The sequence below is a fragment of the Canis lupus genome, chromosome 6 (genome assembly GCF_048164855.1).
Source record: "Canis lupus baileyi chromosome 6, mCanLup2.hap1, whole genome shotgun sequence".
NCBI lineage: Eukaryota > Metazoa > Chordata > Mammalia > Carnivora > Canidae > Canis > Canis lupus.
Window position 1 is genome coordinate 54,642,944 of NC_132843.1, and position 26,778 is coordinate 54,669,721.

The 26,778-nt window shown below is 36.3% G+C and overlaps 1 protein-coding gene and 1 long non-coding RNA gene across 13 annotated transcripts in view; one reads left to right on the plus strand and one right to left on the minus strand.

The window, feature by feature from the left end:
* DNM3 (dynamin 3) overlaps positions 1–26,778 on the plus strand; it is a 547,902-nt gene that overhangs the window by 273,727 nt on the left and 247,397 nt on the right. For all 9 annotated transcript variants that reach the window (XM_072830615.1, XM_072830618.1, XM_072830613.1 and 6 more), the window contains one exon: positions 10,183–10,296. In XM_072830615.1, coding sequence (XP_072686716.1) covers positions 10,183–10,296 — 114 coding nt within the window. The remainder of the gene's footprint in view (positions 1–10,182; positions 10,297–26,778) is intronic.
* On the minus strand, positions 20,221–26,577 carry LOC140635669 (uncharacterized). Of its 4 annotated transcripts, none has more exons than XR_012033018.1 (3): positions 26,486–26,577; positions 23,788–26,182; positions 20,221–22,257 (listed from the first exon to the last, which is right to left on the minus strand). It is a non-coding gene; the product is annotated as an uncharacterized lncRNA (long non-coding RNA). The 4 variants fall into 4 exon arrangements; XR_012033020.1 differs by having other exon boundaries at positions 26,496–26,557; XR_012033019.1 differs by lacking the exon at positions 26,486–26,577 and adding an exon at positions 26,300–26,478.

The following is a 26,778-nucleotide window of genomic DNA, read 5'->3' on the forward strand; positions in this document are numbered from 1 at the left end:
GACGTGGGAATCGATCCCGGGTCTCCAGGATCGCGCCCTGGGCCAAAGGCAGGCGCCAAACCGCTGCGCCACCCAGGGATCCCTATCTTGGCTATTGTAAATAATACTGCTGTAAACATAGAGGTGCCTATGCCTTTTTGAATTAATGTTTTTGTGTTCTTTGGGTAAATACTCAGTAGTGTAATTATGGGATCATATGGTAATTCTATTTAAAATTTTTTGAGGAATCTCCATTCTGTTTTCCTCAGTGGTTGCATGAATTTGCATTCCCACCAACAGTGCATGAGGGTTCTTTTTTCTCTACATACTTGCCAACACTCATTTTTTAATTTTTTTATTTTAGCCATGCTGACAGGTGTGAGGTGAGATCTCCTTGTGGTTTTGATTTGCATTTCCCTGATGATGAGTGATATTGAGTATCTTTTCATTTGTCTGTTGCCATTTGTCTGTTTTCTTTAGAGAAATGTCTCTTATGTCTTCTGCCCATTTTAATTGTGGTTTAATTTGTAGGTTTTTTTTGGTATTGAGTTGTATAACCTCTTTATATATTTTGAATATTAACTTCTTATCAGATATATCATTGGTAAGTATCTCCTCTCATTCAGTAGGTTGTCTTTTTGTTTTGTTGATTACTTCCTTTGCTGTGCAGAAGCTTTTTTTTTTTTTTTTTGGCATAGTCCCAGTAGTTCATTTCTGCTTTTGTTTCCTTTGCTTTAAGATACATATCTAGAAAAATGTTGCTATGGCTGATATCAGAGAAACTACTACCTGTATTCTGTTCTGAAGATTTTGATGGTTTCAGGTTTCACATTGAGGTCTTTAATCCATTTTGAGTTTATTTTTGTGTATGGTGTAAGAAAGTGGTCCAGTTTCATTTTTGTGCATGTAACTGTCCAGTTTTCCCAGCACTATTGGTTGAAGAGACTATCTTTTTTATATTGTATATTCTTGCCTCCTTTGTCATGGATTAATTGACTGTAAAAGCATGGGTTATTTCTGAGCTTTCTTTTCTGTTCCACTGATATATGTGTCTATTTTGTGCCAGTACCATACTGTTTCTTGTGCTGTTTTGTAAGTGTGGCCATTGACTATAGCAGACATTTAGGAGTATCTGAAAGAGAGATGGTAGATGGAGGAAAACCTCCTGGGTTTAGTCCTATCAGGCTGTCAGACAGGTTATTTTTAGTTGTTTGTGAACTATAAATTTTTGGGGGGAGGGGGATTCTCTCCCTAAGAAGTTATTTTTGCCACTGTACACTTTACCACCAAGGGGGAAATCTATACACATTGTCTGAGAGAAACATGACTGTCTGTTACAATGTTTAGGACTCTGCAGTGGTGGCAGCCCTGGTCATCAGGTCCTATTTGAGTTACCTTCCTCCACTGTGCAGCATATTCAAAACTTCCTAATTTTTCCTTTGCCACTGTGTTTCTCTTCCTGCCTCTGGTTGCATAATTTCTTGGTCTAAAAGCCTAGGCCTCCTAAGGAGACTTCATCCTGCCTATATAATTAATGCAGAGCCAGCTTTAGAACTTGTGCTGCAGTGGAGGGTGACTCTTGAGTCTGTAAATAAGCCATACAAGGTTAAGATTAGTTCTCCACAGTTGCCTCTTACCCTGGCCCCAGATAAAGAATGGCATCAAGGGAAGCCCATCTCACCCCTCCTACCTCCCATCTGGGCCTGGGCCTAATAAATTAAAGCTAGAACCTTAAGAGGGCTCTGTGATGCATGCTGGCCTCAGCTGCCTTATAGTTCAAAAGTAGTAAATTAAATTCTCCTTCCTGAGGACTATGAGGCCTGTATATGGAAGGACTCTTTTCCCTATAGGCACACCTGCTTAGAAAAAAATCTCTGCCAGCCAAATTCCAGGAGAAGACTATATTCTGAGGGTGCCTATGCTAGCAAAGGTAGATCTTTCCCAAGTAGCTGAGTGACTGGCTTGACCTGTGCTTTTGCTAGGGCCATGCAGTTTTGCAGCATTTACCCATAGAGGCCAGGCAATATATGAATTACTTTTATAGAAGCAGCTACTCATCTATGGATAAAGCCTGTGTATAAGCTTTTATAATCTACCAAGAGCAAAATATCAAGCAGTGTATGATTTACAACCTCCACTTAGGCTATAACAGTTTAAAGCCAGCTGCAGAGCTGAGAAAAACTTGTGTCGTCTACCATAAGCAAGGCCAAGGTTAAAACGCCCTGCTCACAAATAAAGTTCAAGGCCCAAAGCCTTGGCCACATTAGAACTTTTCCACATGTACTTTTTTTTCTCTCCATAATTTGATTCCTTGTCTATTAATTTTATGATCCAGTGTGCTGCCCAGATGTTGAGGTCCGAACTCATTACTAGCATATAGGTTTTGCCATCCCCGACAGAGCCTGGGTTCTCTTAGCATGCAGGGAAGGAGCTAGAACATAAACTCTTTAGGCTTGCCACAGAGGGAGGGGGCTGGGCTGTTCTACTTTTCCATGCCTGGTCTTGCAGCGGCTTTCAGGGTTTCTGTGTTTGGGGGAAAAAAAAAAGCTTGGGTGATATTTTATGGCAATAAATTTTTTAAAATGGTTGGCCTCCAGCCTTACAAACATGAACATGCCCTTTCAGCTCTGAAGATCCCTTCTAGTCGTGTAATTACGAGCTTGCTTGCTCTTATTTACTTGGACACTCAAAACAGAATTTGATGTTCAAACACCAAGAGGCTGTAAATGGTTATTCTACCGAATGTTGGTGGATTTTTTTTTGATGATTTTAAATTTGAATGCAAAATTAACATTTTATATTATATATTTCTTTATGAAGAGAACCTTCAGTTAATCCCATTTGTCTCATCATTCTTTTTAAATTTTATTATTTTAATTAGCCTTTGTCTTCTTTTTCTCACTTATTTTCCTTTGTCTCATTCTTTTTATTTCCCCTCAGCATTTTTACCTCTTATATTCTGACCATTTTTCCTGCTTGCCTTTTCCCTTTTCCTTTCTTATTCCACTGTTTTACATGGATTTCATGATTTCTCCCCCCCTCAATTCCTTTGTGAAAAAGTACATTAGGAATTGCTTTTTCTTGATTCTTATTTTAAACTGATTATCATTGGGAAAACAAAAAGCTCATTTGTGGCAAATATGCTTCCTTTCCCCACCCCTCCTCTGGGAGTGGGCCGGAGCTTCTTAAATACTTTATGACAGCAACTTAACTTGCTGACAGCATTTGGTGTTGAACACACTTCCATGGATGCCCGTGAAGAGATGTGGCCATGTGTACTTACAACATGCAAGATGTCATTCTCTTCTTCTTCTTCTTTTTTTGGCTCCAAATGAGGAAGCTTGTTGCAATGCAATGAATTTCATCCCATAGAATGTAATATCTAATTATTTTTTGCGAATTCTTTGCAGATTTCATTTTGACTGTTATTAGTAACTCATGATTTCCACATAGTACATTTGAATATATCCACTGAACTAAATCATGTTTACCAAATATCCTATTAGCTATAACATTTAGTACTTCTAGAAATAGTGGTGCGTCTTTGAGAAATTAATACAATGATGCCAGGAGGATCAGGCAGGTTATTGCTTCACATCAACTTAAATATCCAAAACTCCATTCTTATCTTCACTTACCTACTTTTTGCTTTTTTTTTTTGAAACCCCATTGACATCACCAATCTCTTCATTTTCTACCTTTCTGTTAGACCCCTCCTGGTTTCATTTCTGGCCTAGATTGAATGGATGATCACCTGAATGAGTACCTTGCTCTAAACCTTCAACATCTTTACACCCATGTACTTAGGTCCTTTGGGCCTAGAAATTCAGAACCATGGATCAATTCCATTTATCGTCTCTTTTTCTACATCCAGTGTGTAGAACACTGCTGATGATAACTATTAAACTATGCCAATTGTGTTCCTGCAAACTATGGCCTTCATTCTCAGCTTTCAACTATTTTTTTTTAATTTTTATTTATTTATGATAGTCACACAGAGAGAGAGAGAGAGAGAGGCAGAGACACAGGCAGAGGGAGAAGCAGGCTCCATGCACCGGGAGCCCGACATGGGATTCGATCCTGGGTCTCCAGGATCACGCCCTGGGCCAAAGGGTGGCGCTAAACCGCTGTGCCACCCAGGGATCCCTCAACTATTTTTTTTTTAAATAATTTATTTTTTTAGAGCACTTTTAGGTTTACAACAAAATGGAGATGACAAGGTACAGAGATTTCTCTGTACCCTTTGCCCCCATATATGCATACCCTTCCCCATTACCAACATTACTTACCAGATTTTTTTTTAACCAAGGATGAAGCTATATTGACACATCATCACCCAAAGTATGTAGTTACCGTAGAGTTCACTCTCAGAGTTGTATATTATATATATGGGTTTGGAAAAATGTATAATGATATTTATCCATTATTATAATAGCATGCAGATTATTTTAGCCCTAAAAATCCTCTGTGCTCTGCCTATTCAGAACTTCCCCTACCCCCACTATCACTCCTGACAACCACTGTTTTTTTGTGGGTTTTTTTTTTTTTGTCTCCATAGTTTAGCCTTTTCTAGAATATTCTATAGTTGGAATCATATATAGCCTTTTCAGATTGGCTTCTTTTACTTAGCAATATGCATCTGAATTTCCTTTATGTCTTTTCATGACTTGATAGCTCTTTTTACTGTTGAATAATATTCCGTTGTCTAGATGTACTGTGATATATTTATCTACTCATCTACTGAAGGACATCCTAGTTACTTCCAAGTTTTGGCCATTATGAATAAAACTGTTGTAAACATACATCTGTGTACATAAGTTTTTAACTCTTTGGGTGAATACCAAGGATTATGATTTCTGGATTACATGGTAAGAATATATTTAGTTTTATAAGAGAGTGCCAAACTATATTCCAAAGAGGCTGTACCATTTTGCATTCCCACTGGCAAATGTATGAGAAATCCTGTTGTTCCATATCCTGCACTTGCTGTTGTCAGTTTTCTGGCTTTGGGATGTTTTATTAGGTGTGTAGTTGTATCTCATTTTAATTTACATTTCTCTCATGGCATATGATATGGAAGATCTTTTATATGCTTATTTGCCATCTGTATGAGTCATTTGTTAAAGTCTTTGGCCCATTTTTTGATCAGGTTGTGTGTTTTCTTATTAATGAGTTTTAAGAGTTCTCTATATATTTTGGACAACCGTCCATTATCCTATATGTCTTCTGCAAATATTTTGTCCCAATTATAGCTTGTCTTCTCATTCTCTTGATACTGTCTTTTGAAGAGCAGAAGTTTTAATTTTAATGAAGTCTGGCTTATCAATTATTTATTTCATGGGTTGTGTCTTTAATGAGTATCCAGAAAGGTGTCATTATACCCAAAGTCTTCTAGATTTTTTCTTTAATGTTATCTTCTATGAATTCTATAGTGATGTGTTTTGCCAACCATTTTTTAAACTAATTCTTGTTATGTTCTCTTTCTTTTTTTAAGATTTTATTTATTTATTCATGAAGGACACAGAGAGAGAGAGAGAGAGAGGCAGAGACATAGGCAGAGGGAGAAGCAGGATCCATGCAGGAAGCCTGATGTGGGACTCAATCCCGGGACTCCAGGATCACACCCTGAGCCAAAGGCAGATGCTCAACCACTGAGCCACCCAGGCAGCCCAAACCCTCTTCTTTTTTCTTTTTAAGATTTTATTTATTTATTTATTTGAGGGGGACAGAGATCATGAGAAGGGGGAGAGGGAAGGAGAGAGAAATAATCTGAAGCAGACTCCAGAGTATGGAGCCTGGGGCTCAGTCCCATGACCAACCTTGAGACCATGACCTGAGCCCAAATCAAGAGTTGGACACTTAAACAACTGAGCCACCCTGGTGCCCCCCCATCTTGCTCTCACTCAATGACTGATTGTCCCAATGCTCTCATTAAGCCACCTTTCCAACTTCTCACCCTTACTCTCCTCCAGATAAATTTAATCTCTGCTCTGATGAAGTGAATTGGAAAGATCAAATATAACCTCCCTAAACTTTCTACCCTTTTCCTCACAAAGGACATACATCTGCCCTTACTTACCAACTTCCCCAGGTGCACACGATGAGGCAGCTCCATTTCTGTTCAAGGGCAGTTCCTTTCTGTACTCTTTATCCTTCATTCTTATGTTTTTAATCCTTGAATCATTTTTCTTATATCACCAAACTCTTACTTTGTATGTTACTTCTCAAACAATAAATATGTTCAATTCTTGTCTATACTAAAAAAAAAAAAAAAAAATCCCAAAACAACAACAACAAAATAGCAGCAACACCACCACCACCTCCATTGGTCCTGTGTGTGTTCTGATTTTAACTGTCTTTCATCTTCCTGTGGATAGAGCTCTTTTCAATCATCATTTTCATTTTTTACTTCCTATTCACCTTTCAACCCAATAAACTCTGACTTCTCCCACCATCACCCTGCAGCTGGCCTAGCTGAAGACACTATGATGTCTACATTGCACTTTATGCATCCTTGTCTGTGTTGAATTTGACATTCTTGATTACCCTGTCCTTGACATTTACCTTGCCTTTGGCTTCTATGACCTTATTGCTATATTTCTCTGACATTCCTTTTCAGGCTCTTTAAATGTTGATATTTCCCTGGATTCCACTGGGAGCCACTGCTATTTCATTCAGAGTTTTAACTGATACACACATATATCGGTGACTTGTAAGTCTTCATGTCTAGTCCTAACATTGCCATTTTTGCTTCAGAAGTCGAGTCACCCCTATGTGTATTTCCCATAGGTACCTCAAATTCACCATAGTCTTGGCTAAATTTATCAACTACCCTACACTCCAAAACTTGCTTCTTCTCTGTTCCTTCTGAGGCGGTAACCCCAAGAGTTTTGGAATTTCTGGAAGATCACAATGTTTAATAAAAATAAAATGTAACCTGTATATGTAATTTAAAATTTTCTGAAAGCCACATTAAAAAATAAAATGAAACAGTGAAATGGTTACTAAAAATTGATTTTACTTGACCCAATATATCCAACATAATACTATTATGATAAATCCTAGAACAATGAGGTATTTTGCATTTTTTGTACTATATTTTTAAAATCCAAGTTGCATTTTACACTTATTGAACATCTGAATTGAAACTATTCGCTGGGTTCCAGTGACCACATGTGGCTAGTGGCTCCTCTACTCAGTGCATTTGTAGAGTCTTTATCTCCACTAATCTCTCTCTTATCCAGTTATTAGTCCTGTTAGTTTTATCTCATCAGTATTTCTCCATTAAGTTAATTTATTTTCATCCTTACTATGCCATGGTTTTAGTTCACACTTTAGTCTTTTCTCATTTGAGTTCTTGCAGTAGCTTATGTAGCTAGTTTCTCTGCCTTAGAAAGTGTACAAAATCCACTAGAATAAAGGAGACTATAGTAGAACATCTACTTATATGTATTTTTATCTAGAAAATAAGAAAACAAGTCAGTCAATAGTCAAGTATAAATGTAAGACACAAAATATATTTTCCCACAAAATAAAAAAATAATGTTATTTATTTTATCTTCATGCAGACTTTAAAGTTTCTTTTTATATTTATATATGGTATACATAATTTATTAACACTATGGCCATATATAATTTAAAAATAAAATTACATGTGTACTTGAAATTTATTTTACTACTGCCAGGGGGAGTGAAATCACTAAAATTTGGCATCTCATGGACCTGTACTTACTCTGCCTTTATCTCACCTGCCTCCCCAACCTCAACTTCTTCATCCCCACCTCACATGTTCTGTACTTAGTGGCTCTTTCATATTTTATTCTTGTTTGTTCTTCTTCATACAGATAAACAAATAGGTAAAGTACTCCCTGGCCTGACCTAATTCTATTTCTCTTCTAGGCTCTTCTGAGGACTCTTTCTCTTCAAAGAAAGCCTATGACAACTTCATAAATTATGTCATATGCCCCCTCTCTCGCTTGACATACATTTCTTATTACATTATTAGACTGAAATTATATTTTTTATGGACCAACATTCCCCACTAAGACATAAGCAGACATAGGCAGAGGGGGAAGCAGGCTCCCCACGGGGAGCCCAATGCAGGACTTGATCCCCAGACCCCAGGATCATAACCTGAGCCAAAGAGAAGCGCTCCACCGCTGAGCCACCCAGGCATTCCACGACATATGATAGTTCTTTAGAAATGTTCACTGAACTACATTCATGGCTCTCCTTCTTGAAACCAGCTTCTTTTACCAGTGAATGAAACAATGATTTGGTCATTGCACTTTATGGAGTATCTGGGAGACTTCCTTTGTCTCTAAAGGTGCATGATAAAATAATAAGTATACTTTGATTTTAATACTGTGCTTAGTATCCTATTTCTAAGAAGCTCATAGGGTCAATAAGAATGTTATTGTGAAATGAATTGCCCACTTGCTTCTCACTAAAAATTAGATGAGATTACTTGCTCTAGCATAGTGAAGTTTTGGTTGCATGTGTACATGCAATCACCATCAAACTTCAGTATGGATGATAATCACCTTGGACACATGTTTAAATATAGATATCTGGGTTTCATATATATGTATTCTGATTAATTTGAACTGATGATGGCCCAAGATCTGTATTTTTAGGAAGCATCACAATAATATAGATGATAGAAACCATACTTTGAGAAGTACTGTATCCTTTCTTAAGTAGAAGGTAAGAGGAAGAAGTAGTTTTGAACAGCTGAGAGAACTGCCTTAGTCATGGACAGAGTGAGGTTCTCCATAGAGGTCTACAGAAGTTACAGAGCTATAATGGACACATGGGAAAAGTTGCAATGGAATCAAGGGTGGCTGTGACTGAGGGTGTGGAGGGAGTCATGAAGATCAATTTAAGAAAACTTTGGCTTATTTCACAATTTTCCCTAGGATTTATTTTTCTTCTTCAGCAAGAAAACTTACTATCGATATTTTTCCTAAAATCTTATTATTTGAGTATTTCATCTTCACTTAGGAACTGACACTTGTTAGTTGTTCAATAACTATTTTTTTTGATATTTCAGGATCTCCAGGATATTGAACACTATAGGTATAGGATGATTTTTAATATTTAGAACAGTATCATATAATTCTACTCAGTATTTCATTTTGGATTCTATGACAAAAAAAATTATCTAGCATAGAGGAGATAGTCAACTACACCATGTGGAAAAATCTAACTTTGCAACTATGAGGAAAAAAAAATAGATTTTCAGTTAAATGTCATTTGTAAATACTCAAAGCTGTAATCCAAGTGATTAATGTTTTAAAATTTAAGAGCAGTTTAAAGATTTTAATGAAGATGCTACATATTTTTTAGCATGACAAATAACCAGAAGTAGATGATGGATAAATCTAGGCCATTCAGAAGCTCCAAACTTTTATTTATTTTATTTATTTATTTTTATTTTTTAAAGATTTTATTTATTTATTCATGAGAGACACAGAGAGAGAGGCAGAGACACAGGCAGAGGGAGAAGCAGGCTCCATGCAGGGAACCTGATGTGGGATGCGATCCCGGAATTCCGGGATCACACCCTGAGCCAAAGGCAGAAGCTCAACCGCTGAGCCACCCAGGCATCCCATCCAAACTTTTAATTTTCACTTATTGTTTCAGCTTTCTCCCTCATCCAGTTTTATTCAGATCTGTGAGCTGTTAACAAGAAACTAATTGGTTGACTTGAGTTTCTTCTTTTCACCATTTGGTGGCCAGTCTCTGGTGGAAATCCTAATGAGATGCAAACCAGGCAAACAAATGGACTAGTGGACTGGAAGGAGGAGAAGAGGCAGTGGGCATGGAGAGTTTATTATTGTTCACCCAATCAACTAAATCTGTTTTAATTGTAGCAGCAATGCCATAAATAGTCTCAGCACAAGCCTATTAGTCTGCCTCATTTAATTCCTGTATGTTTCAGTTGCTTTGCTTCCACTATCCATAGAAGTCGTCTGGAATTTTAACTTTGTTCCTTTGTTGGGAGAGATTTCCCTCTGGTTATCTGTAGTTTGGGAAGATAAATTATCTTGAATAGCTTAATAGAGATTGGGCTTTGGGGAAACAGTGTTTTTCTTATTGCAATCTATATCTTGTTTTTAACTTCACTTAGTACAAGACCTGTACTCTCTCTATTGGCTCATGTTAAACTAAACATCTCTGCCAATCTGTGCTCTCTTGTAGGTGATTCGCAAGGGGTGGCTAACCATCAGCAACATCGGCATCATGAAAGGAGGCTCTAAGGGATACTGGTTCGTCCTTACTGCTGAAAGCTTGTCCTGGTACAAAGATGATGAGGTAAGCCAAAGAGAATGACAGAGTTTTCTTTTTAAAGAATTTCTAATTTCAAGCTAATTGATATTGTGATATACAATTTCAAGACATGAGTGGTTCTCTTTCAGTAAGACTTAGCTTGGGGTGCTTGTTTGAAGAAGCATTGTTTTTTCCTCATAGATTTTTATTTTTATAATATTCACCTCAAATTTATTTTATTTCTTTGGTATAGTTACATGTTTGTTAACCCGATGAAGTGGAGTTTGGGGTCACTAGTTGGAAATCTTCTTGTTTGTAGTAATAGTGAGATACTGATAAAGGGAAAACAATTTTCATTAAATGTGTTGAAAAGATCCAGGAATATAGAGCATCCTAAGAATGAAATTAATAGCACTGTTGTAAAGTTAATAAAGAATTTTGAAATTGTTGCTGTTATATCTGTCTCAAATGGCAAGCTTTTGAAAATGTCCAAATCACTAGTCTTTAAGCGAGTCTCAGGTAGTTGTTTGTACAAATGTTGTACTTTGAAAATTTGATAGCTATGTAAAAGCATGAATTATAATAATTATGCTGTTCTGGTTCATGTTAGATGTTAATAGTTTTGGTCCTGTGATTTCAAAATCTCACAGCTATAAAAATTCAAAAAATCCTATCAGTCTTATGGATCCATTAGGATGCTATAAAATGATACTGCCGAATTTGGGAGATCATGGATGAAATTAACTGTTTTGGAAATTTTAACAGCTCTGCTCTGGTCTGACCTGAGCAGTTCTTGGTGCTTATAATGCAGTATGCAAACATTAGATAAGAATGCTTTGTGATCACAAAGCTATTTACAGGGGAGATTGTCTATACATGCTATAAAGGCCATGTATACCTGGTATAAAGGGCATGTATTTCAGAGTTAAAAGTCCTTCCAATCCTGGCTTGATATTTTTTGGAAAGCATGACAAGGTGCCTTTGTTGGTGGTTGGAATTAAAGTTTCACATATTATACAGTTCTTTCTGTTCCCTAATGCTTTGTGTACAATAGTGTGTTAATCAGATGATCAGTTGATGACCACCAACATTTCTTCAGTAAGGGAAATAAAATCTTCTAGAAATGTGCAAGGATGATTTCAATGCAAAAATCTTTTAAAATTTTTTTATGTTATATTTCACTGACTTCAGTCAAACGTGGAATTGGTTGTTATGTCTTTTTAAAAATTTTTATGTTATATTTCACTGACTTCAGTCAAATGTGGAATTGGTTGTTGTGAGAGTCTGAGGATTAACAATGGTTTCTTTCCTGTGCTGGCTGCTTAGAAATCCCGATCATTGTGTGGGAAACTCTAGTGTTTAAACATCACAGCTTCAGGGCTCTGAGATACCTCACTAGACAGAAAATCAGTAAAAGAGTACCTTCTTTTGCATTGCATTGCCTTAAGAGATCTTCTCTTAGATATATTCTGTTTCCAAGGATTGAGAGGATCATTTATGTATACTTAAACACATATTGGTTTGGGGCTTTTATCAGTTATTTTAGGGAAAGCAAAAGATTTTGCTGAGGATTCATAATAAGAATAGCTAGTGTTTTATATAGACTGATTAACTCATTCAAGGCACATTAGAATCCTAAAGATAGGTGCTATTATTTTTCAAAGAAGTAAACTAAACAAACAAAACCCCCAACTTTTAGAAAAGTCATTTCTCTAGGACTCAGTTTCCCTTATGGCTGACTACTGAGTGTTTATGAAGACAACTAACTTCCCAAGGTCACATAGCTAATTGGTGGCAAAACAGAAATTCACACTCAGGCTATCTGGCTCCAGAGCTTATGTCTTCAACCATAAATGTAGGCAAGAATCCCAGAGATGCTAGAATTGTCCAAGTCAACCTCATCCCACAGAGGATTTATTAAGACAAGTTCCCGGGATTTTGGCATTGATCTTTTCCTGGATATTAGTATCAGGGGCTCTGAAGACAATAGGATTAGTGGCTGCTCTTGGAATATGGCTTTGGGGTTCTCTTGTCAGGCTGTGTGGAACTGAAAGAAGGCCACTGGAAAGCATATGATGCCCCCTGGGGCGAAGGGAGAAGCTTTGAGAGCTTGGTAAGCTTATGATAACTGGTCATCCCTTCCTCTCCTCTATAAACTCAGGATAACTTTTTAAAAATTTCTGTTGCTGAAGTGCCCTCATGAGCACTTGTTTTCAACAAATGGAAAATACATGTGTACAGTTATAGTATTAACTGAGTTCTGGAGATTGTCTTATTAAAATTATATGTGTGGAGGGTGTTTGGGCATGGGACCAGTGGGAGAGATAGGAATGACCCTTGAAATACAACGGAGTGATTTAGAAGTTTAGAAGAGGGTTGTTTTCTTAGTTTAGACCATTTCAAGAAAGAAAATGACAAAGTTGCTGTTCTGTGGAGCTAATAAAGAGACTAATAATATAATATCAGATATTAAGTGCTCTGAAGAAAATAAAATAGGGTAATGAGCTAGATTTTGTTGAAGAACATTCCAACTCGAGGGAACCATATGTGTACCCCTCCTCCCCAGGTGAGAGCCAGCAGAGATCCTGTGGCTGAAATGTAAGAGCATGGGGGAGAGAGTTAGGAAATAAAATCAGAGGTACCTGTGGGTGGAGCCTTATCCAGCCAATAATTTGGATTTTATATCAAGGATAATTGAAAAACAATTGGCTTGTTCCAACAGGATGTGACATGATTGGATTTATGTTTTAGAAAGATCACTTTGGCTGGTGGGTTGGGCATGATTTGTGGAATGGAATAGGTGTGTGGGATGGAATGGGTGTGTGGGATGAAATAGGTTTGTAGAAGGAGGGGAGTGGCAAGAACAGAAGAAGGGAGACCAGCTAGGAGACTGTAGCAATAGTCTAGATAAGAGAAGATGGTGGCTTATTCTGGGTGGCTTGAGAGGAGCTCTTCAATTCAGGGTAGCAAATGGATGGGCCACATAGAGCCACGCTGTTGCCATTACCTATTGTTACTTATTAGAAGTCTGCTCAAGAAACAAGATAGGAAGTGTTCAAAATATTAATAATGTCTGACTCACAAATGACCCTTCTGTTTAAATTGTGTCACTGGAGCAGAGCCTTTTTTCCACTGGAGCCATCCTCATTCATTCCTGCCTCATTATTCCTTGGCCATCTCCACTGGCATCCTCTACTCTGCTCTATTTCTCTCACCAGAGTTTTCCACCACTGCAGAACACCTCTGAGGTTGCTGTCAAGGTGAAAGGGAGGGAGCAGTATCATTCCTTGCTTTCTGCTAGTATTCAACAAACAGTTACTAGTGTCAACTGGGAGCAGAGGCCAGAAGGGAGGGTATGGGGAAAGCAGGTCAAGAAGAAATATCAGAGGGTAGGGCTTAGAAGTCGTGATGAGTCTCTGGCCTCCTGAATTTGTACCCTAAACTCCCATCTTTTAGCAGCAATGTCTTAAATGATACTTAGATTCCATAAAGGTCTTAGTTCATAGTTCAGGCCGTAGTTCAACTACATGTGGCCTGAACGTGCTTCTGTGGGTAACCTCAAAACCCTCCAATTTAGAATATTCCTTTGTGAAAATAAGCCTGAATTCTAACTCAGTGTTTGGAGTCCATCTGTTGTTAAATTAAGTGCTTGATCTTTGTTCCCATGGTATCTTTCTCATACGTACTTTAGCATCTTTATACTTGGAAATCCTGTTATATGATAATTTCTTTTTAAAGATTTTATTTATTTATTCATGAGAGACACAGAGAGAGGCAGAGACATAGGCAGAGGGAGAAGCGGGCTCCCTGTGGGGAGCCTGATGTGGGCTGCCATCCCAGGACTCTGGGTCTGGACCTGAGCCAAAGGCAGATGCTCAACCACTGAGCCACCCGGATGCCCCGACGTGATAATTTATCTTTCTTAGTCAAACAGATGGGAGACAGTAAATATTGTTAAGTTAGTTATATTTTCATTCATTTAATCAATAACAAATGTGTATGTAAATTTTCCTGGGGGATTATCATATTTTTTTCTGTGTTCTGCCATCTTCCCACTTTCTTGTGTAATTAGATTGGTGTGTTTTCATTATATCAAACTGACTGTTAAGTAAATAGCATATTATGCCATAAGAATAGATAGGATTTTATGTAATTTATGACAAGTCTGTAATAAATATAAATGACTTATGAAATATATTTGAGATTGAAGAACAATGGCTCAGACTTTTATAGGATTATATTCATTGAAGAAAAGACCCCATAGGCCATATGCTTGGTACAATGAAAACAGTGAGGATGTGGATTTGCTAGGGCTAATGTCAGTGCTGGAACAAGTCCGTCTTCTCTGGGCATCACTTCTTTTCTTTTCACTTACGGAATGGGGATCTTAGCTCACCAAGTCACCTCAAAGTCATTTTCTAGGACTCTAAGAAATTATATATAAATAAATACTTTTATAAACTTTTAGATGTCACACTTACATCTTCATGGTTGCCACTACAAGTAACAACTGTGCCCTCCCACTGCAAAGCCATTATTTGACTTACATGTGTTCTAATTTCCTTTTTTTTTTTTTTTTGTCATTTCATATCGTGAGATAGGATGTATGGTATCTGAGCCTATTTTTGTTGTTGTTGTTGTTTTGTTTTGTTTTGTTTTTAGCAGAGAATAGTAAGGTTCACACTCTACTGGGAACTCAGATCCCATTCCTTTAGTGAGACTTGCCAGGCTGCCTCCTCTGCAGCCTCTGGGTTCTCTTACACCTCAGCCAAGAATTGGAGGTGATAATACAAAAACATGTGATTTCCTGTCGAAGCTGGCAGAAGCAATAGCATGATAACACTGTGTACGAATTTTAACCTAGAGTTGGCATGACTGTAATGGTAAGTCCCCAGCATTTTTCCTGCTTTCTGTCTATCCTGAACAGATCTATCTAGCCTACCCTTGAATTTTAGATGGATTCATGAATACCCTCAAACATTGTGGACTGTACTTTTTGAACCATTACTCTAAATTGCAATAATGTTATTTGTAGTATTACTGATAGGTGAGCTTAATAGAGAGGTTTCTACCTGTGTCACAGACACTGTTTTATTCCATATGTTATCTTCAAAGAGTCTTTATAATACAGTGTGGTATACAGACATACCTTATCTACCTGACTAAAAGAAATTGTCTTCTTACAATGTTAGACAGTTTATACCTAACCACCAGGGGATTTTCCCAAATGTGGCTGTCCTTCTAGATCATGTTCTAGTACCCCAGATGCAGAAATTTCTTTTACAAGTGACCGTGAGCTCTTTTCTAGGGGTTTGATAGGCCTTTTCCTGGCTTCATCCTCTCCAGAGCATTCTACCAGTGTGTATACCCCCAAGTCAAGGAGGATATATTTAGGGGTAAGGACAGAGTTTGAACATGCAGGCTTGTGTGTCCACAGACATTCCCTTGTATTTGGGATGGATGATCTTAGATCCTTGATTTCTATCAAAATAATGACCTAAGGATATTTTTAGTACTTTACCAAGGATTTGGAGAAGCAATACAGCAATTCAGACAACAGAATAGTAGATACCCTCTGCACAGTTGTTTTTAACCAGTAGACACCCCACTTGGTGATGTCACTGGCTGCTCTAGCTTTGTGCTGGCCCAGCTTACGGGCAGTACATTGGCTTCTCTCTTTCTTTTTCCTCCTATTTCTTTCCTCAATGCTGTTCATCTGGATTGCCCCAAACTCAAGGTGTTTCTCATTCTGTTATATACATCCTTCAGGTCTTCTCAGCATCTAGTCCAGCCTTTGCTCCAGCCTCAATTTTGCATAATCAGACTAGTCAAAATGCTAAACCAAGCCAAATGGACTCCCGCTTAGCAAGATGCTCCCTAGTTTGACAGTAATTATTGTTGTAAATAGTATCCTATTAGTCATTCTACCTGCTTAAAGTCATTCAGGCCAGCTTTCTATCTGAATTATAATCTTGATGATGATCATTATCATCATAAAGTTTAAAATTTTTTGAGTATTTATAGCTTTCCAGGCACTGAGGTGAGTATTTTATTTATATTCCCCATTTTAGAAATGAAAACTGAGACTCAAAGAGAATAATTTAGCCAGCTGCTCAGTGTTGATGCTGTGCTCTTAATTGGCTGAACATTACCCAACAAATACTTTCTGAACACCTGTTATGTAGTAGACACTATCCTACTCATTAAGGATAAAATGGTTAGCAAGGAATTCATGGTACCTGCCCTCATGAAGGATAGTTACTAATAAAGAAACATACAAACAAGCAGGAAAACCTGTCAGATGTGCATTACAAGCTATGAAGAAAATAAATCCAGTGATGTGTTTGACTTAAGGAGTGTCTGAGATAGGATCCCAGCCTGAGAGGGATGTTGAGTTGGGTGGTCAGACAGAGGTTTATGTTATTGTCTTAAGGCAAAATTGAGCCTGATGAATTGAAGAAACTGTATTAAGACCAAAGAGAACAAAGAGAAAATAACTCGATAAAGATTAAGGATTTTGATCTTAAGAATGATGAGAAGCCTTGGAAGTTTTTAAGCTGGAAAGCCACATAATAAGATCTGAATTTTGGTTGCCTTGTAAAGAATGGACTGGAGGAACACAGAACTGGGTTGGGGAGTTGTTAGGAAGGTATGGTTGTGGACTATGTAAGAGAAAATAGATTGGGCTGGGTGGATTGATGGAAACTGATAGAAGTGGATAGACTTAAAAGATTATTTCAGATGGTGAAAATTGACAACTCATCACATATGATACATATTGGTTGAGTGTTTCTGCTAATTTGTAAGCCTCTTGAGACCAGAAGCCATTTTCTTGTTCACTGTTCTACCAGTGAACATAGCACTGGCAGGTGACAGTAAATATTGGTTGAGTGAAGATGTGATTGAGCAAGTAAATAAATAAATGCAACCTAATAATTCATCATGTCCTATTACTTAAGGCACCTAAACTAAATTATTTAATTACAGGGTAAACTTACAATTTGAGGTAAATTGTCTTAAAGTTTTCTTAATTTTCATCATTGAAGGTTAATGGTTCTTTATTTCCTCTCCTGACTCTGTAGCTTCCTGAACTGAATACCGTTTAAGCAGAAAATAAATTTCCCAATCTTATTTAACACATAGTAAATATATTTTGTACAAATCAGAGAGGATTTAGAAAAGGGCCAAGTGTAGCATTAAAATAGAAATTATCATTTCAAAAAGGATTTGGGGTTTGGATAGTTTTATATTAATACTTTACATCAGATCTGGAAAAAAAGATGGATTTTATTTAAAATATGTATAAAATATGAATTTTAGAAGAATAGAATATTCTGCTAAAGGGAGAAAAGAAGCCTCATTTTTCTTAATATTGGTGAGAATGTGTGAATGATAGTTAAAATCTCTGAAGAGGGTTGCTAGTTTATGTATTAATGGTAGCTTACAGCCAACATTTATCCTACTTCTATCATACAACATGAAGATCAAAATCATTATTGAATACTTGTAGGAAAGTAGTGTAATTCAACAGAAGTGCCCCCAATGAAAATGTACTAACCTTGTACTGTTGAAGAAAATCCAAAGTCTGCATTGAAAGAAGGACATTCTTTGGACTCAAAAAATTGCAGGCCTCATTTTTGTGGGTTGAAGTATTTGGATAGCTTGATAAGGAGATTATATAATTCCTTTATAGGGATATTTACTTAGTATTGTTCTTATTATGTAGCTGTAACAGATAACAAATGTGACTCAGGTAATCAAAAACAAAATGGCAGCAATCTCCCTGAAGAGCCAAAGCCGTGAGACCAAGAGGTCCCAGAGATCTTCAGTTCTTTCCAGTTTCAGTACTTTTAAACATCTGCCTGTTTCCTGCTAGGTCCCCATGCTCCCTATGATGAGGAGGTTAGGATTGACCCTGTGAACACTATTCACACTCCTTGCTGAATTGTTTTAGTTAGCCAAAACTTACATATTTTTTTTTTTTTTTGCCAAAGAAGTCCCCCAAAATACTGAACTTTAAAACATTTATGTTACTTAAAATTCTTCATGATCATAGTTGTGTTTTTTCACATATATAAGATATCTTACGTTATGCTTTTTTATGTAGGATTATTTCATACAAACATTTCCACATTCTGGTGTTATCCAAATATTTATAACTTTGACAAATATATACAACAACCCATAATGGCAAACACTTTCAAATTTATTAAAAATACTGAGACCCAAACCCACTCCCCTAAATGTATTTTTTGTTTCACTCAAAAGATTATTCTGGAAGAGCAATATTACTCTTTACCAGAAGAGTAAAAATTTAAAATGTGCTTCATTTAATAAATTTAAATATACATAATATTCTTTCAGGCATTTATTGAGAGCTAAGGGAAAAAATGTAAAACCAAAATGTCAACGTCAAATTTTATGGGAATATTATTGGCAATGTTATCCTGAGCAGCTCACTTAAGGATGACTCTGCTGGCCTCCTAACTTTCCCTTTGGAGTTTGCTGGAATGGAACAGTCGTCTTTATGTTCTGACCTGCTATTGTGTCATCCGGAGTGGTCTCAAACACTGTCTTGGGACTGCCCTGCAGGGTTCAGTAGAGTGATGCAAATGTGGACTCGTGTTGGCATCTGCTGCGGGTTATATGAAACATTTAAAATTGGGTGGTAATATGTAAATATTTTGTGGGACATTTTTATATTGTCTTCCTGTTTATATTTTATGTTTTGTGAACTATTGTTTAGTACTTTATTGCTAGTCATAGACTTTCATTTAAGGTAAAAACCTTCATTGCTCAATGTGTTTTGCAGAAGTATATTTTTGCAGAAGATATATATCCTAAGGCCAAATTGTTAAATGCAAGAATGTAGCTTTAATTGTATTTTTACTTCGTTTTTTTGCAGAATCATTTTTCTCTTTTTTTAAAGAAATTAGTGTCAGGCCCAGTAAAACACCAAATAGCACAAAATCCTAGAAATTTTTAACCTCATAGGGTTTTTAGCCCTAAGATTAAATCTTTCATTTTAAAACTGAAAAATCTGCAGAAAACTAGTTTTTTTAGTCCAAACTATATATTTGAAATATTTAATTAAGTTAAAAAAATGGAAAATTTTGTTTATTCTTGTACAACATTTTCAAAAGTTTGACAAGAATCTAAGGAAAATGAAATTAATTTTAAATACTGAAATTAAAACATTTTAGTGAATCAAATCAGAGTTGACAATTTTCTAATTTTATCTGTCTCCACACTTTTTTTACCCATCAGTGTTTGAAACATTCATATACGCAAGCCAGCCCTGATCATTTCATTCCAGTTCACTATACTGAAGTTTTGATATTTCCTCAAGAGATATGGCAAAATTTACATTGTTTTACCATTGATCCTTTTCCTTGCTCTTTTTGAAAAATAACTGAATGCCTGAACATCTCAAGAGTTTCAAAGTTTACAGTGAATGGGAACATGTATTTCAAGTGAATGCATTGGCCTTGGTAACTCCACCTTTAGAACTATAGTGTAATCTTCTTAATTAAACAATGACAAAGTAATAAATCTTTGTATATCATGACAGATGGGAATATAGAAGCTTCAATTACAATTTTCTATATATCAGCAGAAGAGAAGCAACTATTTTAATACCTATGAACAGTATGTTTGAAATACTCTTTTTGCTATGTTATACCCAGACCCAAACTGGTAGTATTAACTCAAAATATATGATCCCCTGAAACATTATCTCTTCCCTTTTTCTTTTCTCCTTCTCTCTCTTAAAAAATCATGATACAGAAAAATTAAACTTAGTTTTTGTAGTAGAATTATTAGAATCATTTCTTCTCTGTCAAGCATTAGACTGAAGTTATATTGTTTTGTCATATTGATTATGGGGTTCTGCAAAGCTGTGTACAATTAATGTCAAGGGTAGTAATTTACTGACAACAATTAGGAAAAGAGAACTATAGAAAGCACAGGAACATTTTCAGAAATGGGTTTTATTATATTTCATAAGCACCACTCACTTTACTTTTGGTGGGTTTCAATATTTGAATCAAAATATAATAATAAAATAATACATACGAATTAAGTATTAAACCAACAGATTAAATACCCAGGCCCCCGCGCCCCTCATTTTGGTTGTAGCTCTTGGTGTAGATGCTATGGTGTGAGGGCTGCTTTCTTTCAATGGCTGGTTGTCATTCAGGCTGGGTTGTCATGTGACTGCCTGTCTGTGCCTGCTGTACAGGTGAGCGGATGTTCTGCACAGCAAGTGTAGACAGGCAGACACATGACAACTCCGTCCAGCCAGGCCCTTGGTTCCTTCGGGTTTCCTTTGCTCATGGGCAGATACAATCAGTCTGTTTTCCAGATTTGGTGATTTTGGAGGGTGAGGGGAAAGGGAGAAAAACACACAATAGAATTAAACATTAAAACATTAGGGAACTAAAACAAGTTAGACTTTTGACTTTATTCAGAAAGTACACTTTTACATTTGTTCCAAATGTGCTAACATGGATAATGGACTTAACAGAAAACTCACATTGAAATTTTAAGGAAACAAAACAAAACAAAACAAAAAGAAAAAAGATTAAGCACAAGGTTTATTCTTAAATCCAATTCATATTATTATTACTGGCCCACATGCAGTCAGAGTTCACAGTAATTGAACCAGATGTTTTTCCTCTTCACAAAAACTCTGCATATTTTAAAACTGAAGTTAAAGATAAAGACTATGTTTATACATGTTTCTTGTAGTAGATAAGTACCATAGCCCAGCCCATGAAAAAGAAACTTGTCGTTTACATGGAAACGGCAGCCATTTTCAAAATAATTAATGAGCCTAATGTATTTGGCAATTCAACCAGCCAACTTTGGTATCCGATGCTTTGATAGTGGGATTTTATAAGGGGATGTATTTTTGCCAATACTTTGTAAAGCAGTGAGAACTTAGTTAAATTTCTCATATTCTTTTTAATGCGAAGTATTTACATATGGATGTGAAGACCAAATAAAAAGCAGAGTGAGCTTACATGCTCCACCTTAGCTACAGCACCGTGCCATTTATCAAAAGGGTATAAAGTAAGAAGTTGTTACCCATGGTGATGCTCAGAATGTGTTTTGGACATTGGTAGTGAAGTACAGTTACAGAAAATTTCCTTAAACACAGAAAAGGAAACTTTATTTCATATCCAAAAAGTAAAACCATACCCTTTGAAAAGTTTTCTTATAATTTGTATGAGAAAGAGTTAATGGTGTTAAATACAGTTAGAAAATGTAATTCTGGTGACTCAAGGATAACTCTACTGGCTTTTTATTATAAACGATCAATTCACATCCATACAGGTATTTAATAAGTTCCCCTGCCCTTTAAAACACAAAATATTTAGATAGTCAAAATTCCAATAAGTGGAATTTCTTCAAAAACAAAACAAAATCTTATGGTCCAAGGAGTGTATAGTTTGGGATATTTTTCCAAAGAATTTTAAAGAAAATTCGTAGTTTGTTATTTCCCTTTAATTATAAAATTCTGAGAAAATAGCAAATAGAAACTTTATGGAGAGGAAAATGTTCTTAGAGACTGAAAAAAATTACAGTTTTCTACACATCTGAACTTTTATGCATTGATTAGATATGGTACAGTTTTAACAAAGAGTTGATAGGTGCAATTTTCCATTTATTTATTTGATTTCAAGAAAATAAATATCTGATTCTGTTTCTGGTCATCATTCTGAGTAGAGAACTTTTTTTTTTCTGACAGAATCAAAAATGTCAGTAAACTTGGCTGCTATTTAGATAATTACAAGGTCAGAGTATGTAAAAACAAGTACCTTATGAAACTACTTTGTTATTGTTGCTGCATTCAGTGTAACAGAAAATATTTAGAGTGATTCACTTACAAAGAGTATATTGGTGGAAATTAAAAATTACTGTAATTCTGTATAGCTTTCCCTCTCTCCCATAAATAATTTGATCCAGTTAACTCTGCTCAATTAAAGGAATGATGCATGCAACCTGAAAAAATAGAAAGAAATATTTGTGAGTTTATATGTTATATTTTAATATGAAACAGTTCTAATAAAACAAGATATCCAAAAATATTTGAGCCTGAAAAACCATAACTTTTTTTCAGGGGGAAAAATCTTGCTAAAAAATGACTATTTATAAGACTTGTGGACAATTAATGTTTCTAATAAATTTTTAAACTACAATTACAGTAACTATGTGGCATATGCATACTTCATTGTTATGTTGAATCTGCCCTTAATCTTGTTAAAAAGACCAAAGGCTGAAAAAAAATTTAAGAGTTTTTTTCCATCTCTCAGCTAGAGTGACTATCAATTCATTATCACTTAAAATGCTAACTAAAATATAAAAGAGCTATTTACATTATTATCGTACCAAGTAATTTTAATACGATTATTACACTTTGTTTTCTTTTGTCTTTTATTTATTATCTTAAGGAAAAAATACAATGGAAGAATTATCTTCTAAGTACTTCACAGCAAAATTAGACCAGAGCAACTTCAGGAAACTGGCTGTCACGATAGGTCAGGAAGTCCAATATGAAGATTTAATGATTTTCCTTAATTTACTTCATTATCTCTATTTATTAAAACTGATAAAACTTTTTAATAAGAGACCTTCAAAACCTGGGTAAATATTTCTCTTGACCTAATTTACAGCACAAAAAAGTAAAAAGAAGAAACCAAGTAAGAAAATTTCTGTCTTTATTGAAGACAATTTCTTGTCTCCCTTCAGGTTAAAGCCCTGACCTCCTAGTTATTTTAAGTTGGGATTTCTGAGTAATGGTCACTTAGTTATTATTTGGACACTATTGTGAGGGGTGGGATATTCTCCTTAGAAAAGAGGAAAATAGGTTGTTTTTAAAGAACAGAGCTGTTGTAGGGTAATTGAAAGCTTTGGCTTCTCTTAAGGATGGACGCTGGTGGTTGAGTGAACTTTTTCACATTATCAAGTTGTATTTTCCTTTTATTTCCTTTAAAAAAAAAGGAAAATTCTTTCATTAGACATTTTATGCCTAAGCTTTTTCCCACGGCGTGAAAAACTTGGGTGGTCTGTAAGGCGAGAGGTGGGGGTAGACAGTATATTTTGGTCTTTAAAAAACATAAACACTATTATCTGGGCCGAAAGACAGACATGCCAAGCAGGGAGAGCGTTAAACATATTGACTGATTGCAAGAAAGTGATCAGTAAGAAATTTTGTCCCACTATAAACAAACTTTCTTTGATTGTGAGATCTGGGGCTTAAACAATAGGGAATGAGATTGGAAAATATAAACTGTTTTATATTGATCCTCTTCCACTTACAGATTGATGGTGTTGAAGGTAAGGCCCTACGTTTCGTTTCTGTTAGATGGCAGAAAAAGTTTTCCTTTTAACCCACCACCTAGCCTAACTTACCAGGCATCCATGCATTGAAACAAAAAATAACTACTAAGCTTTCCTGAAATGCAGTTTGGACAGACCCTGCAGACATATTTCTCTTTCTGACAATGTACAAAGTTTAATTTTAGTACTTACCATCATATCCAGGGGTAGTTTTAGTTGAAGATGTCACTGTTGGTTACTTTCCTCTGGAATAGATCCCATGACCTCTAAAATATTTGTATATCTCCTTATAAAGTAATATCAAAATAAAGTTAAACATTGCTCTAATTACCCTGCAAATAGATAAGGTATTATTTTATGATATGTGTGTATACTTGCTGGTATATATACCAGCGCATTAAGGACCATCCTGTCCTGCCTTCAGTGAGCAGGAGTTTATAAAATGAGCTTTTACATTTGATTCTTGATTTAGCTCATGCAATTTAAAAATAAGTGTGATTCCTTTTCATTTGTTAAAAGTTTGCATCAAAAATGGGTTGTCAGGACTCCACCGAGCACTTGCAGGCACTCCTCGGCTACCCCTCTACAAATTATTTCTTATGTTCCTATTCCTGTACTTCTGCCAAGGACACCATCGGGTCCCCTCTATCTCTAAACTAAAAGTCATCCTGAGGGAGAAAATTGGTGGGCAACCAGTGATGGTTAATTTCGTAGAAACAAAAAGACCAGTTAACGTGAAGAAAGACATTTGAATTCAATATACATGAAATGAAAGCTAGTTATGAAATTTTGTCATTTCTACAGAGTTAAAAAAATTTCAGAAAAATTTAAACATCGCCAAAGTCCCTTATAGCTATTTTTCTTCCTCAGTAAGTCCATCAATTAGTAAAAATATAATTTTTTGAGAAAATAAGCTTCCGTAATTACCTAGTAAAGTTTTTTTCCAGTTTCATTGTGAAAAAGAAATTATATAGGTTTTAAACATCTCTTGTTCTATTAAAAATAATTAATATGGAAGCCTCCAAGTCACAATAGAAAAAACAAAGGGTGACTTTATTATATCATCTAAATGGAGAAGATAAGTAAATTTATCCTTGCTTTTTATGTTTTAACTAAAAACTATGAATAGGAAATAGGAATATGTTCTTTATACCAGTTGGGGGATGATCAAAAGGGTAATTTTAAAAGTAAATTGTTTTCACAAAAGATAACTTGGGGAACCTTTTGTAATAAAATGTTTCGCAAAAGAGAACTTGTGACAATTTTTGAATTATTGCAAAATGTACAATTTAGAAAAGGATTTGTTCAGGAACCACTAAAATTTTGAAGAATTAAAGGAGGACAAAAGAGAGCACATTGGTTTTTTTCATAAAAGCCTATAGAACAGATGTTTTCATTATATAGAATTGTTTGGGAGTTGATATAATTGGGGGCTGGAAGAATTAGGGGTGAGGCAGTAACGTTTCTCCAGAACTTTCTTTAAGAGGCCCACCTTTAAAGTTTAGCATGGATCATATTGCAACCCAGACTTTCTCTATTATTCTCTCTATTGGGATTTCATTCAGCTTGAGGGTTTTCCTCCCTCCCACCTTCCTCCCCACCCCCCTTCACCTCCAGGACAGCTGGAAACTGACCAAAGAAAACTTTGCCTTCGTTTACAAATTCCTTTTTTATCAGTGGGTTTCTAGACAAAGTACCTTATCATTTTAAATGCTCCGAGAAATAGAAGCATTGTAAAATATAGGCATGAGGTCTCAGCTGACCAACAATTATCAACCATTTTAGGATTAAAAAAAAAAAAAACTAAAAAACAAAACTGTAACACAGATATATAGATATATATATCTATATATATATAGATATATATATAGATATATATACTGGGATATCTGAAGACAGAGGTTTGGTTTCTTCTATTCTCCGACTTCATCAGTTGCTGACTAAGTTCTGGGTTGGCGCGTTTTCCTGGGTCAGTCCCATCTGCATTGTCTGGTGGGCAAAAGCTTGGCAGCCTCTTCTTTTATTGTTAGATACTACTATTCCTGGGATTTATATTATGTAAGTAAATTTTGAAAAAAAAAAAGCACTATTCGGATAGCATTTTAAAAATAGCTAATATTCTTTCCTTTGAAGCAAAATGGATCCAACCCGGGAATGTTACAAGTTCTCCGACAGCCCTTATTCAAATAAGCTTTCAGGTCTTTGGATTATTCATTTCAACAGTTAAAAACTAGCCTCATTAAATTATTCTTAAGTGTTTGGAGTGTTTCCATATTTCATTTGGAAGTGGGAAAAACTTTAAACTTAAGGAAATCCCTGACTTCTAAATCTTCAGAAATCCAGTATCAATACAGTAAATCGCTCTATACCACATATTGTTCCTCTTTCAAAGCTAAACGCATAGCTCTCCACCATGCATGTACGTCTGTCTGTCTCGCACGTGAACGCAAATCATTGGCTCCCCACCTCGGCTCTCCTGGGCGCAGACCAGGTGAGCAGTCAGGAAGGCCTTACCCACAGGTCTTCTTCCGAGCAGTCCTTTCTCAGCAGTGTCCCCGAGGGCTTCTGGGTCCCTAGTGTGCAAAACCTGTGAAGAAAAACATGGGGTATGAGATTGGAAACAGCAAACAAAAGTCTTCTCCTTGGAAACAGCCACTCTCGTCCCCATCCGTCCATGGCGATGCTGTCCCTTGCCCAGTCTAACCAATGTGCAGACTACTGTACAACGGCATTGTCCTGAACAGGTAGTCTGAACACTGGGGCGACGGAGCAGGATCTCCAGAAGCTTCCATCTATGTACTTAAAATCCTCTCCCGGTCTTTGGGAAAAGCCTCCCTTCCTGCACCGGGGGTTGCATTCGGCTTTCCCCCCTGAATTCTGTTGCACTGACTGAGACACACTCAAGGGCTGTGATTTCCAGTCTTGACGTGGCACATTTGCTGCAGACTGGGGAACTGGCAATGAATTTAGGACCAGGAAAAGGGGGAGGGCTGGGCTGGAGAGTCCATATATGGGATGATGTCACCCTGGGGAGGTTTGGGTATGCGCTGTGCCGCTGGAGAGACCGCTAGAATCGCCTGCTCTCAGACATGGGTCTGTGCATAAAATGGTACCAGATGTTTTAGTGTAATGTTAAGCAGTCATTTCATCTTCAGGCCAGATTTTTTTCCTCAACTGGGCAGG